Source organism: Dasypus novemcinctus, chromosome 4 (genome assembly GCF_030445035.2).
Source record: "Dasypus novemcinctus isolate mDasNov1 chromosome 4, mDasNov1.1.hap2, whole genome shotgun sequence".
NCBI lineage: Eukaryota > Metazoa > Chordata > Mammalia > Cingulata > Dasypodidae > Dasypus > Dasypus novemcinctus.
In genome coordinates, this window is record NC_080676.1 from 4973759 (window position 1) to 4992326 (window position 18568).

The 18568-nt window shown below is 39.2% G+C and overlaps 2 protein-coding genes across 6 annotated transcripts in view; one reads left to right on the forward strand and one right to left on the reverse strand.

Annotated features, from left to right (window-relative positions):
- PPP2R3A (protein phosphatase 2 regulatory subunit B''alpha) overlaps positions 1 to 10435 on the forward strand; it is a 250517-nt gene extending 240082 nt beyond the window's left edge. For all 5 annotated transcript variants that reach the window (XM_058294990.1, XM_058294992.2, XM_058294991.2 and 2 more), the window contains one exon: positions 7893 to 10435. In XM_058294990.1, the coding sequence (XP_058150973.1) occupies positions 7893 to 8019 (127 nt within the window). In that variant the 3' untranslated portion in view covers positions 8020 to 10435. The remainder of the gene's footprint in view (positions 1 to 7892) is intronic.
- A 1012-nt stretch (positions 10436 to 11447) lies between these two features.
- The window catches only part of MSL2 (MSL complex subunit 2), a 44208-nt gene continuing 37087 nt past the window's right edge, over positions 11448 to 18568 (reverse strand). The window contains exon 2 of the mRNA XM_058294997.2: positions 11448 to 15324. Coding sequence (XP_058150980.1) covers positions 13733 to 15324 — 1592 coding nt within the window. The 3' untranslated portion in view covers positions 11448 to 13732. The remainder of the gene's footprint in view (positions 15325 to 18568) is intronic.

Here is an 18568-nt window from a genome sequence, read left to right on the forward strand (position 1 = left end):
ATCTCCAGACATCAAAAATGATGTGAGGGGAAGTGGATATGGCTTAACCAGTTGGGCTCCCGTCTACCATATAGGAGGTCCAGGGTTCAATGCCCAGGGCCTCCTGTGAGGGCAAGCTGGCCCATGTGGAGGGCTGGCCCATGTGGAGAGCTGACACAACAAAAAGAGACACAGGAGAGAGAATAAGAGATGCAGGGAAACGGACTTGGCCCAGTGGTTAGGGCGTCCGTCTACCACATGGGAGGTCCCCGGTTCAAACCCCGGGCCTTCTTGACCCGTGTGGAGCTGGCCCATGCGCAGTGCTGATGCGCGCAAGGAGTGCCGTGCCACGCAGGGGTGTCCCCCGCGTAGGGGAGCCCCACTCGCAAGGAGTGCGCCCCATAAGGAGAGCTGCCCAGCGTGAAAGAAAGTGCAGCCTGTCCAGGAATGACGCCACCCACACTTCCCATGCCGCTGACGACAACAGAAACCGACAAAGAAACAAGACACAGCAAACAGACACAGAGAACAGACAACCGGGGGAGGGGGGTAATTAAATAAATAAATCTTTAATATATATATATATATATATATTTAAAAAAAAAAAAAAAAGAGATGCAGCAGACCAGGGAGCTGAGGTGGCTCAAGAATGATCACCTCTCTCCCACTCTGAAAGGTCCCAGGATCGGTTCCTGGAGCTGCCTAAAGAGAATACAAGCAGGGAAGTGGATGTGGCTCAACTGATCAAGCATCTGCCTACCATATAGGAGGTCTAGGGTTCAAACTCAGGGCCTCCTGGCCCATGTGGTGAGCTGGCCCATGCACAGTGCTGCTGCGCACAAGGAGTGCCATGCCACTCGGGTGAACCCTGCATAGGGGAGCCCCACGCACAAGGAGTACACCCTGCAAGGAGAGGCGGCCTGTGGGAAAAAAGCACAGCCTGCCCAGGAGTGGCACCACACACACAGAGAGTGGACGCAGCAAGATGATGCAACAAAAAAAGATTCCTGGTGCCACCAAGAATGCAAGCGGACATAGAAGAACACACACAGCAGATGGACACAAGATAGCAGACAATGGAGAGAGTGGGGAGAAATAAATCTTAACATATATATATATATATTTTTTAAATGATGTTAGATCAACTTCCTGAGACAGGCAAGTGGGTGGTACAGATTTTAAAAGTTTAACAAGAGTTGAAACAACATTTTCTAGTCACTGGATGGGTTAACAAGGAAATTCATTGAACCAAATAGCCAACTTCAAAAGCATTTCAGTTAACCAATTTTATATTAATGGCTTAGGATACCCACTTTTAATTTAAAGCTATAAATGTAAAATCCATCCTCCTATTTCTGAAGTATTAAAGATTCCAAGTAAGAGAACTAAGTAACATTTTTTTCCATGCCTGAGGCACCTTATTACTTGGATTTCCTCACGCTTACCCCAAGTCAAATATTCTATCCCTTTGTCCCAGAAATTGGAATCAAACCACAACTCTTAGTCCACCCCCTGAAGCTGCAATACAAATCCTTCGTCCAACCACCCAAGGACTACAATCACCATCTCTGATTCTGCCCACTGTACTTCCATCCCAGGAACTGCACAACCAGTCTTAATACTTTTACCCAGAAACTTCTTATCTGAAAAGGAAAACTCACTGAGGGATTTCTAAAGGCAATATTGCTGGCAGAAATATGCAAGTCATTACTTACCCTCATGCTAACAATACAATATTAATACTATGTTAGAGTTTGTACTAAATGTTATACCTATAATTTCTCATGAACTGTTTGTGAACCTTGTGTGTTTGTTCTGCCTTAGTCCTCTGACCTTTCTGCTCATTTAGAAATGGCCAGTTAAATTATCACAGAACACCTCCAATAATCTTCGTATGACCCCGGAGGAATTCCAAGTGACCTTTCAAATGACCCTGGCAGTGGTCATACAGGAGTCACCTAACACATTCTCTTCTCTTCCGAGGAGTTCTGAAAGAACAGTATAAAGATTGCAGCTCTCTCAGATCTAACTTCAGTTACTTCAAGATGACTTCTACACCCTCATCATTCTAATGACACCCTACTTCCCCAATAAGTTGTACATCTTTTCACAAGAGGATGTCACTTTGCATTCAATAATTCATTTTGAGCACCTACTGCAGGCACTATACTAAGCCCAAAGAAATTAGTGAGTTACAAAATGGATGCTTTACAGTCCAGTGGAGGAAACATACAATTATATAATTATGAGGGAAACAAAGAGAATGAGAAATAATGGTAGAGGGATCACAATTTAGGGCATGGAGGGAAGAATTCCCTAAGGACATGATGAGACTTAAAGGTTAAGAAGAACAGTTATGCAAAAAGCAGGGAGGGAAAATGTTCTGGGCAGAGGGAAAATATGTGCAATGGCTTTGAGGCAGGATACAACGTTCTGGGAATCAAAGAAGGCCAGTGTAACTGGAGTATAGTAAGCAACAGAGGGAAATGTGGTTGGAAAGATCAGCTCAGGCTAGGTGATGCAAAGCCTTGGGAAGCTACTGAGAAAGGTTCAATAAGGAAGTAATGTAATCTCGCTTATAGTTTCTGAAGATTATCTGCTAGATTGCTGGAAGTGTAGGAGCAAAAGCAAGGAGACAAAGAAGCCATTATAGTCTAATAAGAGGATGGTAGCTCAGATTAAGACAGTAGCAGTAAAGATAGAGAAAATCATAGAGTCAAGGTCTGTTTAGCAGGTAAACAAATTTGCTGATGGATTGGATATTAGGTGTGAAAGAAAAAGGTGTCAAGTATGACTCCAAGGTTTGTAGCTTAAGCACCTGAAAAGATGGTCGTGCCATTTACTGAGATGGGGAATCTTGGCAAAGGAACAGATTTGGTGTCAGGAACCAAGAACTCTGTTTTGGCCACTTTGAAGTCTGAAAATCTAGTGATCTCCTAGAATTGATGAAGTGAAATAGGCATTTGGAATCTACAGCTCAAGAGAGAGGTCTAAACAGGATATAAAATGTAGGAGGGAAGCAGATGTGGCTCAAGTGATAGGGCTTCCACCTATCATGGGAGGACCTGGGTTTGATCCCTAGGGCCTCCTGGTGAAAAAGAAGAGAAAGCGTGCCTGCGCGAGCCTGTGCCCACATGGTGAGCTGAGTGCCCTTGTGAGTGTGTGGCAAACTGAGTGCCCGCATGGTGAGCCAGTGCCCGCACAAGTGAGTCACGCAGCGAGATGACAACTTAACAAAAGAGAGATGGACAGTCAAGGTGAAACGCAGTAGAAACCAGGAACTACGGTGGCACAGTTGACAGGGAACCTCTCTCCACATGAGAGGTCCCCAGGATCGAATCCTGGTGAATCCTAGAGTAGAAAAAATGAGAAGACCAAAAGAGAAATAGATACAGAAGATCACACAGTGAATGGATACAGACAGCCAAAACAGCGAGGAGGGGGAGGGGGAAATAAATCTTTTCTAAAAATGTGGGGGCCATGAGTCTATGGCAAATTCTTAACACCATGGGAATGGATATAGTCACTCAAGGAGAAGATATAAATGAAGAGAAGGCCTTTGGGCAATGTGGGGGAGACAGGGGAATAGTCAGATATAGGTAGAAAACAATGTCAATAGAGGCATAGAAGTCAGTTATTTCAGGGAGGCATGTGCCAAAGGTGCTGCATTCTACGGAAATGAAAAATGAGCATGAACGTGCATGGTGACCTTGACAACAGTTTTAGTGTAGCAGTGGTGGACTGTAGTAGGCTGACAAAGAGGAAAGTGGAGCCCGCATGTGTAAACTCTTTCAAGAAGTTTGACTGTAAAAAGAAACATAAATAAGGCCGTGACTAGAAATGGGAAATGACAATCTTTGGAATGGTAGCTAATCAAGTTTATATCCTGGTAGGAATGATGTTGATGGTATCAGATAATGAAGGATTAAAGCACTGGAGAAGGCAGAAGGTGGCAGAAGGCTTTCATCCATGTCCCTTTTTCCCATTGTTCCCAATGTTAACCCACCATGTGCCAGTGTGCCTGAATCACTTCTTCTCTGCCTACACACACGTATTCCCACTTCCCAAATACTAGTACACATCGTCCTCCTAGCTCAAGCTTTTAAGTGATTTAACTGCTTTTAAAAAGTACTGAATTAAAAATTAGAAAATTAGGTCCTAACTTTAACCCCCCTCACCCCAATACACAACGGACATTATCCTTGGGTAAATTGCTTTGTTCAAGCTTCAGTTCCTTTGGCTTCTGAAATACTACCTCACTGGGTTGTTGTGAAGAGCAAATGAGGTCAGCCATGACTGTGCTTTGTCACCTGTGAGAGACCATGTACATGTGAGGTGGGTGGTGGTGCACCTAGCTAATCCAGAGGTATACTTCACACACAGCTGCAAAGTACCTCATAATCATCTCTAATTCAGGAGGAACCAAGTGATTGGCAAAGTTGACATTGGAAATTGAGGGAAAATTGATGTGGAGACAATGGCCACAGGAGTTGCTGAATGTGGGGAGAGGGAAAAAGAGGGGTGATATTGGGAGATTTTCGGGACTTGGAGTTGTCCTGAATGATAATGCAGAGACAGATGCAGGACATTATACATCCTGCCATAACCCACTGAATGGACTGGGAGAGAGTGTAAATGTAAACTACAATATTAACTATAATCCATGCTGTGTAGCAGCAATGCTCCAAAATGTGCAGTAAATGTACCACACTAATGAAAGAAGTTGTCCATGTGGGAGGAGTGGGGATGTGGGGAGTGGGGTATATGGGAACCTCTTCTATTTTTTATTGTAACATTTTGCGTAATTTTTGTATCTTTTAAAAAAATAAAATTTAAAAAATTGAAGTTGCTGTGAACACAGAATGATTGCTGTCAGTTGGCTATGACTGCTTTTCCTCAAGTTTTCTTAAAATCCTTCTAGACATAGCATAGCAGACACTCTTCTGTACTTCTCTACCTTTATAACTAATTAGGCAGGATATGATTCTGGCAGGATCAAGGGAGAACCACTTTAATGACGCACTTACTCTCCATTCAAAGTAAAGTTTACTGAGCAATGACTAGTCACTGTAATAGGTGCTGGGGATAGAGAAATAAAACATCTTCTCTACTCTTAAAGGTCATATATGCTAATGGAGGAGAAAAGAATGAGTAATCTGGGAATAAAGATAAAGGATGTTTGGGGGCAAAGGAGTGGTGCTGGGAATCAGGAAACTTTTTAAGAGTTGCATCTCAGATTAAAAGATAAACACAAATTAGCTAAAGGGGAGAAGGGCACTTCAGGCAATTGAAAAGCATATAAAGTAGCATTAGGTCTCAAGACCATAACCAGTCACACAGCAGACAGCTTGGTGTGGCAATAGCAAAGGGTGTGTGGGGAGAGTAAAAGCAGGAAGACCGTTTGTTATAATTCAAGCAAAAAAAAAAAAGATGGTGCACAAAACTACACCAGTGGCAACAGGGAGGAAGAGGCAAGGCTGAATGCATGTTAGTCCTGAAGTGGTAGAGAAACTGGCTGGTTTTAGAGAGATGGGGGAGGAAGAAGAATTTGGGATAACTAGGTTTCCAGCTTTGAGTGAGGACCAGTCACTAAGATGGGGACAGCCAAGAGGGTGGGAAGACGAGCTCAGCTTTGTACATGCTGACATCCTGGAAGAGCCATGTAGTAGACAGCTGGATATATAGATATCCAGCTTTTCTAGAGAGGCTGAGGTTGGACATGTAGGTTTGGAAGCCACAGGTGAACAAGTGGTAGATAAAGCAGTGGGAAAGTACAAAATGTGCTCTAAGATACACTGACACTGACGAGGCCAGAATTAGCAAGGTTCTTCAACTACGGCATTGATGTTTTTGGCTAGATGATTCTGTTGTGGCATGTCATCTGGCTTATTGTTGGATGTTTAGCTGTATCCCTGGACTTCACCCATTAGGTGCCAGTAACACTCTCCCAGTTGTGACAAAGCAAAATATGTTTCCAGACTTTGCCAAATGGTCCCCTGGTGGACAGAATCAGCCCCAATGGAGAACTTCTGAGTTACAGAATAAAGGCAGACTCCAGGATACTGACCAAAAAAAAAAAAAAAACATGAAGCTCTCTTATTCTGTAATTTTTCTCTAGTTTCTGTACCCAGTCCTACTCTAGAGCCTTGAAAGTATAGAAGAAAGGAGGTGGCATTCCACTATCCCCAACCCACTGGGCACTGGAATTGTCTTTAATGTACTAGATTGTATTAAATCCATTGTTAGCAATCACATTTCTAATTGTGAGGCTACAGTGGGAAAACAAGATTCATTTCTTGTGATTTTTTACTCATAAATGACCAAAAAGTTCAGCAAACTTCTTTGTAATCCTGTTCCCAATATAGAGTTAGGTGTCAGTATCATGCTCCACTAAGCCCCAGCACTTCCCATCATGAAAATAGTAGCTAGTGTCTTTAGGCCCTCTCACCTAATCTCCACATCAACCAGACAGAGGCAGGAACTATTTTCTCATTAGTTGAGAAAATGGATTCTGAGGGATTAAGTAACATGCCCAGAAGTCACATTAAGTTATCAAACTGTGATCAGAACCTGACTTTGGAGTCTGACTCCAAAGCCCACACTCCTAAGAGTAAGCCATTTAACCACTGTTCCAGATGGCCTCCATTGGGCTACAGACTCTGAAGGGGCTGGTTCAGTTTTTCTCACTACTGCATTTCTAGCGTTTGGCTCATGGTTAGCATATTAAGAGCAGGTCAAATAATTGCCAAATATCAAGTTTAAGATTTAACTCTTTGAAAATATGCCTTTTATTCCCAGACCTACATTGAGGTATTTAAGATATTAAAGCACTGACAGTTGCAAAGTTAGGGCACTAAGAGGAAGAAAATCTCTTCTGACAGGAAGTAATCTTGCCAATGCATTGCTAGAATTAACTTTTGAGAATTTTGTTTCCAGAAATGTAGATTCTGCCATCAATCCTGCTTCATTCCCATTAAAGCAAAATCACCCTTCTTACCGCCCCTTTTATCCAGCAGATCTGCCACTAAGGCCACAAGATAGGTGGGGACAGGGAGGGGAATGGAGTCTTTTTTGCATAAACCATAAAGTTGTAGGTAATTTGATAGGATCATAAGGTGGGAAAGTTTTCCAAATACCGGATACTTTTTTTTTTTGTTTAACCTTCTCTAACCTATTCAAAAATATTTTAGCTACTTGAAAAGCATAGGTACCGCCTCAGCATATTTCTCCTCACTAGTCTGCCTTAGTACATTTTTTATGGAAGGGACAGTATGTCAAAAAATTTCTGTTCACATGCTATTGGGGAAGATCCCTGCAAATACTATTAAGAGACATTGCTAAATGTGTATTTTTTTCTGGGCTCAGATGCAGCCTCAGAATATTTTATCCATTTACTATTTCAGGCACCCAGCATTCCTGAGAAAGTATTTTGTCATCCCTGCCTAAAACTACCCTCAAGGAGAGCCTAGAGGATGAGATCCAGGGGATACCAGTAATTTAAGAAATTGAGCAGAGGGATTTCTTTTAAAGTTAACTTTTTGGGATACTGTGGATTTCTACAGAGTAGAATGGAGGAAAATCCATGAATGGGCTTGTCTTCTCAATGAAAACACTTATGTAAAATAAAGTTCATACTTTTTATGGACCTCTAATCCTCCCTTGCCTAACATCATCCCCAAAACTCTACCAAGGCCCCCTAGGGAAAATGTGATACAGCACAGAATCAGCAAACGCAAACATGGACTTGGGACTCAAACAAGAATAACGCGGTTTCTTCTCTAGAATGTTACCTGTGGGGATGCTCAGCTGTTCATAGCTGCCATTTAGCAACAGAGGTTACTTAATAGACTTTTTTTGTTTGTTTTAAAATTAAAACCAAAAAAATCAGTAACATTTTTGCTTTGCTTTTCCAGCTCCTTTGAAGATTATGAAACAGATGAACCAGTCCCTTCCTCTGAATTTGAAAACAAAGGCAGTAACATAGTAACCTCAAGCCTTACAGAGAAAAGCGGAAAGCTTCAGTCAGTGGATGAAGAGTAGCTGGCAAAGTCGACATGAAAGACGTGTATTTTGTTGTTGTTTTTCTTGTGAAGAGATGCTCTAGTTTACTGCTTTTTAAAGGCTTTGATTTCTACAAGTGTTTATCTAGGAACCTTACAATGTTTTTAAGCAATAGGTCTGGATACACACTCAACTTAGGAGAGCCCTCCAGTTTGCCTCAAACCTCTTGCAGAGCTTTTCCTTGAAAACAAATATAATCATGAACATCACCCTCCAAAGTCTGCAGATCCACATTCTACAGTCCCAAGTGTACCAGGAGACAGTGTCAAGCACAGTTCTCTGCACAGAAGCAGGAGATACCTCAGTGTTGGCCAGCATCCTGGGGCTTCTCAGATCTCCTATGGAACCCAAAAGAAATCTTCACTTGCAGGAAACTAAGTCAAATTCTAAACTTGAAAAAGCAGTAAGGGCCTCCAGAATTGAACCTGGTAATAAAAGTACTGCCAAAACATCTCAGAGACTTCTGTCAATTATAATGTGTACTGGAGTTCAAAGATCTTGGGCTTACCTAGTGTAATAAATGTAATTTCAAAATGACCTGCCAAATAAATACTAGTCACTTTATATCCTCAGGTATTGTAACCACTGGGCTTTCCAACCTTGCTGGGAAGTTCTGAATAACCCCCACCCTGACTCTGGGTCTTGTATAAAATCTCAAGAATAAGCTTTTCATGAAAAAAAAAATACAGAATTGATCTCGGGGGGGAGGCGTTTAACTTATCGAACATTTGTAAAAATCTCCAAATGAGTTACTGCCCCATCTACTATTCCTTTCAGAAGACCTACCTGAAAATTTAAAGGAGTGATATATGGAAACTCTTACTAAACGTATTCTTTTCTAACCTGAATATTAGATTAGGCCAATTTAGTAAAGGCCTCAGTCTAAACATTATTCCTTACTTAATCCTGAAAAGAAACTATACCAGCTATTCCATCCATCTCAATATTGATCAGAGAAATGGTTTTGGTTTTGTTTTAAAATAATGCCACCCATGAAAGAAAGCATTTTGTTTACTATAATGGCTATATATTCATTACAGAAGTCTACATTTTTCAGCAAGCCACAATTCAGTAAAATCCTACAATACTCTTAATAAAATGAAAGAAACTATTAAAAACGAAGGAAACTTGATTTTGTTAACTGAAAGAAACCTCCAAACAACATCCATCTTTGTCAAAGTCCTCTTTTCCCCGAGTTTTTTGGTGGTGTTTTTTTTTTTAAACACAAGCCCTTAAAAAAGAGTCCCTTCCCACCCCACCACCCCTGGCTCCTCTGCTGGCATGAGTAATAAGCTCTGGAATAAGTGAAATAAACTTTGGCCTATGGTAGGCAAAAATTGAATAAAAGGAAAAATTTTAAATGCACCATCAACTAGTAGCTTAAGAGTTAGCAATCCTTGTCACAAGATCCTTGTTTCCTGGACACTTTTGCCTTCATGATTAGAACTGAAAGAATTGATCTATGTAATTGAAACTTACAGAAAGTATTAACTATCAAAACTAATAGTTCACACAGAAGAACAAAAGCTTAAAAATGGCAAAACGTTTAGAAAACACTACATGCAGTAACCTAAAAATACTGATAAATTACTGGATTATTTATGTGACACATGAAGTTTACCATCTACCCAATACCAACCTTTACCAGGGAAGGAAAGCAGCTTTTGTTTTTTTAAGATAAATATACAAAGAAGGAAAAACTTTAAAAAGTCAGATATACTTTAAAGGGTTGAAGGTTTCATTATCCATAATGATCTAAACGATTTCTAAGGCTCAGCAACAAGTGAAAATCAAATCAGATTTTCCAATTTTTTTTTTTTTTCATTTTTACTATCTGGCTTTACTTTTTTACCCTGTTTCTCCTTAATAAAGTCCTCTTGCTTTCATTTTGATCCACATTTAGTTTTCCCTCTCTCGTTTGTTTTTTTTTTTTAGGTCCAATACCATTCCATTTAAAGCTGTTTTTATATAAATTTAAGTTACCCAAAGTATCACAAAGTGTTTCATTGTACTCTTCCAGCTGACTGCAAGGAATGTGACTTCTGAGGAACTAGGGTAGTATATTTTCTGAATTTTTGGTGAAGATCGTGCTGAATAAAATACAGCTAAACTGGAAATTTCAAGATGTCACACTATCCAAGGCCCCTTAATAAAATGACAAATCTTAGTGCTGTTCAATAAAAAGTGAGTTTCATAGCACAAGACTTAGTTGCTGAGATAAGCAAATGAATAAACTTATTTTCCCTGCATCTTATTTTGTCACCATGTACTGTTCAAATGAGAAGTCATTTGCTCAATTTCTGGAAATGTTAAAGTGTGTCTGGATGGAGAAGGCTGCTTGTTTTTGTTTTTCTCCTTTTCACAAAACTAAATAAAAAGACAAGTCAAATATGAATCACATTCACTAGGATAATCACTATATACTTTTGGTTTTAATGACACTTGCAGCTCATTTTATGCTTGAAAAAGTAACTGTAAACAAACTTCAATTTCAGACAATAATTCTTTGAACCCTGAGAAAACTGTAAGGTCTAGAACAGGAGTTCTTAACAATGGGTCTGTGAGCTTGGACTGAAATTAAAAAACATTCTTGTGGGAACGTGTTGGTACAGGTGTGATATATTTATTAAATACACAGTATAGTGTGGGCTTAGTAAGGGGTCCATGGAACAAAATAATTAAGAACCCCTGGTCTAGAAGGCTCACTCCTACACTGAGAATTAGTTTCCTCTGGAGATCAGACAGACCAAGGTTTGGGGTGAGGAGTTCACAGGAATTAAAATGTGTAAGAAATGTTTAAGAAAATATGTAATTATATGTTGAGTAAATTTTAAACTTCATAAAAAGAAGAAATGTATAAAATACACTCAAGTATTACAGATATACTTTGAATTTAGTATTTTCTAAAGCATTTTATTTGCTACCTAAGGTATGGGAAAGGACAATTTTATTTCTCATCTGCCCATCCTAAACCTAACTTTTCATCAGCAAGATCACCATGGAATTATTTTGAGAGCCAAGAACACAATGAACACAAAACAAATTATCCTAGGACCACATTACTCCTTGGCATGGAAATGTGAACTTACGAAGCTAAGAAAAATTTCATTTACCAAGCCTACAGTGAAAGATCATTACTAACATGGACCTAAAAGAACATCAAAGATGGGTCATATTAAATGCTGTATTGTTTTTAGTGGTTTCAAATCCTCAAGAAGTAAATCCAATTACTTAGTTATCTCTCAATCATCTCTACTTAGCCATTGTGTTCAGTATTCTTAAGTAACTCGTGGTAAAAAGAAAAGCAATATAAATTTCAAGGCACTGTAATCAATTATTCTCCCCCAAATTATATAATACAGACCAATCAGAACATGCTATCCCAAACTCCTCAGTATTCTACAACATAAGAATTAGAAAACTAACATTTATTGATAGATTTAAGGTATAATACAGGTTTCCAAAAATGTGGCAGTGAGAATACCAGCATAAAAAAGAGAAACTTGTGCTAAAAACAACCTGAATTCATCATTGGCAATATTACATAACAATCAAGGCCCTCACATACTAATGATTTCCACTTTGGCTATTATTGCCAACCTCCCATGCATTAAAAAACACAAAACTAAGTATCAAACTTGGGAAGCAATAAAGTACTCCATGAATTTTAAGATCATAATATTAGGAAAATTTGGGAGATTTGCAAAATATATCCTAATCATCCATGTGTACAATCTCATTTCTAGTCATTTTTGCGGTGATCACTAGTGAATAAGGAACAGATTTACAAGTGTGTATATATATAGCAGGGCATCTGGTTTCAACACAAAACCATTACAAACTTTAGGCAAATACATGTTTCATAACACACTGCTAACAGAGGAATTAAATTCCAAAACTTGGAAAGCAAATAAAGACAAGACAACTAAGAAGCATTTTCCACCATTTACTCTTGTTATCAAAAATAGTTCAACTCTTCTTGCAAAACAAAAACAAAATAGTACATACTGGACACATACATCACATTTTTCTTCCTATGGCTTTAGCCCACCCCCACCCCACCAAAAAGAGACAAAAAAAAAAAAAAAAAAAAAAAAAAGAAAGAAAAGAAAAGCCCAACAACAACAAAAACAACTCTACCTGACCACATTCACAGATAATGACACCAGGATACATTACAAAACAGAAGGAGGTGTCATCTGCTCTGTGTCCAAAGGTTTCTTCTCCATTTCTTGTACTAGGTGAGTAACCATCATTGAACATGCTGTGTGCCAAATCAAAACATAAATTCAACATATGTCAGAGCTCACTAGAGATGGTGAATGTAGTAGAAATTGGAAATTTGCCAGCAGTATTTTTCTTTAAGGTAAGCACGGTCAAACAGCAACTCTTCTTTTAAATCATAAGTTCATCTCCTTACAACCTAGTCAGTCCTTCTTTTACTTGGGCTGTGCTCTTTGAAGCAACTGGCTAGATTTCCCTTCAAAATGTTTGTGACTTGCTTGTCTTCCCCCAAAAAATTAAAAAGGGAAGAACTGCATTTAAACTGAAACACAATTTGTGCTTTACATGCAACAAAGCATTCTAAAGAAAATCCTCTTAGTTTCAAACCTCCCTAAATGCAGAGGATTCATAAAAACACATTTTTTAGGCTTCTAAAAAGCAGCTTTCATAATGAATACAACCCTAAAAAATAGGAGCATATTCAAAATATAGTCTGTGGCAATAAACTATTAGAGGAAACAAAAATCATAGTGGCCAATGGCAATAAGTAAAATGTATATGCATAAATCTGGTTAAGTTTTGGGGCATTATTTCAAAATTATTTTAAGTACATCCCAATTTCTAAATAAAATATGTACTATAGTCTAAATTCAATTACCATTGGAATTGGTCTCCACTTCATTTATCCAGTAGAACACTGCTTGAAGTGGAGCAAGGATTTAGAATTTTTTCCTAGTAAAGAATCAGACTTTAAAAAAAAAAAAAAAAAGGGCGGGGGTACTCAACTCAGAAGAGTTTTGTAGCATAAACAGCTAAATGTCTGCAGTCTGACAGAATTACAGTTTGTTCACTTTTTAAAGATAGATTTCTTAAACATTCTAAATGAGGGGCAAATTTTCTTTCATAATACTGCTGATTTAAGAACTGCTACATACACCAGGTAGCCAATTTTCATGATCAGAAATGGTATGACGTCAGCACAAAGGTTGAGCTGGACACATCAGCTTTTCAACAGGAGAAATAATCAATGGCATCTGAAGGCAGCACTGAGTCTCCTGAACAAACTAATGGCTACTTTTCACAAAAAAATTTAGCACAATCCTTATAGACTGACTAGATACCACTTCCTTACATTAATCAAAAACTTTGATTATGCACAAAGCATGACCATAAACAATGAGGTTAATGTTATTTTGCTTGCCAAAGTTCATTTTGTATAAATCAGTTGCATCAGCATTTGTTCTCAAACTATGAGGTTCTGTAAGAACTAAAGACATGTAGTTGTAGGGTTACTCCTCCATTATCTGCAAACTATTTCCCCGACACTAACACATATAACTTAGCAATGAAAACACTTGATACAAGTGATCTATATGCAGGAGCTCCGGCAAGTTAAACCAACAGAACCATAGCTGCCGTAAAACTGTAGCTATTTCCCTACCAGAAGTAGGTTTAAAGACCCACTGATTTAACAGTCGAATCTCATGTCTATAGCTTCATCCAAACTTTTATCATCATGTGTACTGGCAGCTAAAAACGTCGTTACTGGGGACCCTGTGACATTAATTACACTGGTGCTTGTACTAGCATTGCGTACAGCAATGCTAGTCACATTAATGCCCAAAGTGAGCCTGGTCTGCTCCAAGGCCTTTTCTGGCACAGCAAATGCCTCCAGCTTCTTCTCCCCATTGGCCATATAGGAGTTTTGGCAGCCACGACATATACAATCTAGGCAGGCTTTGCGGTTAGAGTAGCAAGGGCAGCGTTGGCCGCGGCATGTAAGAACACTTGGATTTTGAGTAGCACGCCCACATTTACACCCTTTCTTTTCCTGGGGTTTTTTGTACACCGTCTTGGTAGGACTTCCTGGCATAAAATGATGACTAGGAATCTTTTCCTTTACTGCTTTGTCTTTTTTTAGAATACCTGGCTTGGTTTTAGAGTGAGATTTCTTGGATCCATGTTCATGAGTCTTCTTCATGCTTTTAGTTGATAAAAGTACAGTTTTACTGATTTTGGGTGCAGTGCCTCCATTGGGAACAGTTGCTATAGGTTGAAGAGAAATTTTGCTCTCCCGTTTCACTGTCACAGGAGCAGATGCTCCCAATGTCGGGCCTCGGATAATGGTAGAAATTGGAAGTGGCTGAACTTTCTCACTGTCGCTTTCTGATCTAGATCGTTTTCTGTTCAATTTTGCTACCTTCGGAGTTGCTGCTGTACATGATAACCCATGAAGTGCAGGACTGGTGGACATGAAAACATTATGGCTAAGAGACTGGGAAGATAGCTGCAGGAAAGGTCCATTGGATACAGTGGCTTCCAAGTTAGGTTGCAAATTAGGACAACAAACCTCTGTATTTGAAACAGTTTCCAAGCTGCGGAGTACTTCCTCAACACTCAGTAATAGTGAGTCGCCAGGTTTTATATCTTCACTGAAACTGCAGATATCAATGCCTGTGGAGCATAAGTCAGTAGCTACCGTGTCACAAACAGGTGGCAGGCTGTCAGACAGATCTTCAGTTTTAATGTCAACAGTGTTACATACATCAATCGAATTTGAATGTTCCGGTGAAGGGATATTTATACCAAATCTATCTATTGAAAGCCCATTATAAGTAGGCAAACCATTGATAACAGAACTGCCAATAGCAATGCTGAGGGTGCTTTCAGATATTGGAGATAAACTAGCTTGAGGGTCACTTGTAGCTTCTGAGGTTGAAGGTAAAGGGGAATGTGTCAAACACAAAGTAAAGGATGAATCTGAGGGCTTTTCTGTCTCCTCACAAAACAATGATCCATCATTAAGCAAAGCCAAAATATCAGAAGAACAGTCAACTGCTTCTATTATATCCTGTGCCAATGTAGTCTGTGTTATATATTCGCATAGTTTTTTGTAGCAGTTCACTAGGATGCTTAACTGTTTGTTTTCCTCAAACTGCTCATAGTCTTTGCACCAGCTACATGAAGGTTTCATCATCATTTTCTTGCCTTTACAAGTTTTGCAGACATAGTGTTGGCAGGTAGAGTTGGTAGGTGCAATAGGATCTTGTAGCAAATGTCCTGCAGGGGGAGGAGAAAGGAAAACAATGATTTTAGTAAAATAAATTTACATATCCATATACTGGAATTAAGATGAGACTGTAAGAAATCTGTCGACAAAACTGAGATTGATTAAACTCACCAGACCAGATAACAAAAAACGTATCTTAAAAGACACCGAAAAATGCTTAACAGCTCACTTCATTTCCATGCCATATTCCCAATTCCTTTATGTCAAACTAGATCTTTCTTGATTATGTGATTTTCCCCCAAACAGTATGTTCTGGTCCATCTTTTTATCTTTGTACCCAAAGGCTATGAAGTTAAAAAGAGGTGAGGATCAGTCACCCATGCACAAACCAGGATTAAAACTTAATGTAACATGGTAACATTACAACATGATCAATAAAATCATACTCATTATTTTGTGTTAGACATTGGATCAGTCACCCATGCACAAACCAGGATTAAAACTTAATGCAACATCGTAACATTACAACATATTCAATAAAATCATACTCAATATTTTGTGTTAGACACTGGAACAAAGGGGCTATATGAGAAAGAAAGAGTCTATGCCTCCATGAAACACAGTCTTGAAGCTGTTAATTAGTACAAAGGCATGATGTATTTATATATATATTGAAAGCAAAATATATATAATTTCGAGCCATTTTTATCATATATAGTAATAAAACTATAAAGATTGAAATATTCTTATGATGAAAAAAGACCATTTATTAAAAGAAAAAAAAAGGAAGTAGAACTGAACTCAAGTTCTTCTACAGAAAATCAACTGAGCACAATACAAGAACAATGGGAAAATATTTATTAAAGGGAAGAAGTATGACATAATACCGAGCTTGAATACTTCTGAGAGAATTCAAAATGACCATGGACAAAAACCAGAAGTATCCTAATTGCACCAATATAGTAAAAGAGTGAAAGCAGTCCTTCCAACTTCATATAACCTCCAACTTATAAGTTGTCTATATATCAAAACCAAGAAGGGGAAAACAACTAGATCCAATCCCCATCTCCACCCTTAATCACTTCACTCTTGGTTCCCACTCAAGACAAAAGGTTAGTAATTAACCCAAAGTGCTACCTCTTTTCTTATGCAAATTACATAAGTTAAAATTTATGGAGTATGACAACAGCAAAAGCCAGACTAGGCAGCCCAAAACTGGTTTCACCACAGAAACTTCAAAAAAAACAAAACTTATCAGAACCAATTCTGTCACAACAATAAAAGACAGGACTTCTAGGAAGATGGCACCACAGTAGGACTGCAAGGCTCAACTCTCTTACAAAAGCAATGGAGGATTTCTAGATCTAAAGCATATAAAAGAATTTTAACATGAACCTGAAGATACATTTACCTAATTATTTTGAACAATCAAAATGCTAAAGTAGAACCCTACTGTAAACAATAGACTATAATTAATAGTACAATAAAAATGTTCTTTCATTAATTTTAACTCTGACTTAACACAAACCAAAATCAACAATACAGAACTGCAAATTCTAGGAAGGAGAATCTGATTTCCAGATTTACTATGATATTCAAATTCCACATTTCAACAACAACAAAAAAACAGATAAAGTATACGAAGAGAAAGGAATATATGGCCCATTTAAAATAAAAAGCTAAATCAAGAGAAATTGTCCCTGGGAGGGTAAAAAATTGGACTAACAATGCAAAAATTTAAATTAACTATCTTAAATGTACTCAAAGAGCTAAGGGAAAGATGGACAAAGAACTAATGGACACCAGAAAGCCAATCTATGAACTAAATGAGAATACCTATAAAGAGACAAAAATTAAAAAAAGAAATTAAATGGAGAATTCTGGAGCTAAAAAGTACAACAGATGAAACGAAAAATCCACTAGAAGGGTTTCAACAGCAAAACTGAGCAGACAGAAGAAAGAATCAGCAATTTGAAGATATGGCAATTGAAATGATCCAATCTGTGGAGCAAAAAGAAAAGTCGACAAAGCCTAAGAAACCTGACCTATGGGATACCATAAAGAAAACCAACAAATGTGTAATGGAGTTCCCAGAAAGAGATGAAAGGGTCAGAAGGAATATTAGAAGAAATTACGGATGAGAACTCTCCAGATTTGAAGCATATCCAAACTCCAAACAGGATAAACTCAAATATCTGCAACAAGGTACACTATAGTCAAATTTCCATAAGAAAGCAACGAAAGAAGTGACATGTCATATACAAGGGATCCTCAATAAGAAATTACAGATGTGGCTCAAGTGATAGGGCTTCCACCTACCATATGGGAGGACCTGGGTTTGATCCCTGGGGCCTCCTGGTTAAAAGAAAAAAAAACCGTGCCCATGTGGCAAGCCAAGTGCCACACAAGTACCCTCACAGTGAGCCAGTGCCCACGTGGCAAGCCAGTTCCCACACACGTGAGTCACGCAGCAAGATGATGACGCAACAAAAGAGACACAAAGGGGAGTCAAGGCGTGGTGCCACAGAAACCAGGAAGTGAGGTGGCGCAAGCAATAGGGAACTTCTCTCCATATCAGAGGTTCCCAGACTGAATCCTGGTGAATCCTAGAGGAGAAAAACAAGAAGAGAAGACAAAAAGAGAGAGAAATAGATACAGAAGATAACACAGCAAATGGACACAGACAGCAAAAAAACAGCGGGGGGGGGGGGGAGGGGGAAAAGAGGCAATAACAAAAAACATTACAAGAGAAAGCGGAAATAAGGTGAATAAAAACAAAGCACAACATACAAAAACATACTGGGGGGGGAAGCGGTTGTGGCTTAACTGATAGAGCATCGCCTACCATATGGAGGGTCCAGGGTTCGATACCCAGGGCCTCCTGACCTGTGTGCAGTGCTGCCACACGCAAGGAGTGCTGTGCCAAGCAGGGGTGTCCCCCACATAGGGGAGCCCCATGTGCAAGGAATGCACCCCACAAGGAGAGCCACCCTGAGCAAAAATAGCACAGCCTGCCCAGGAGTGGCGCCACACACAGAGAGAGCTGACGCAGAGATGATGCAAAAGAAAGAAACACAGATTCCCAGTGCTGCCTGACAAAAATGCAAGCGGACACAGAAGACACAGCAAATGGACAAAGAGCAGAAAATGGGGAGGGGGAGGAGGTCAGAGAAATAAATAATAAAATAAATCTTTAAACAAACAAACAAAACGTACTGGGGTCAGTGGAGATGGCTCAAGCCACTGGTACCTCCCTCCCATATGGGAAGTTCCAGGTTCGGTTCCCAGTGCCTC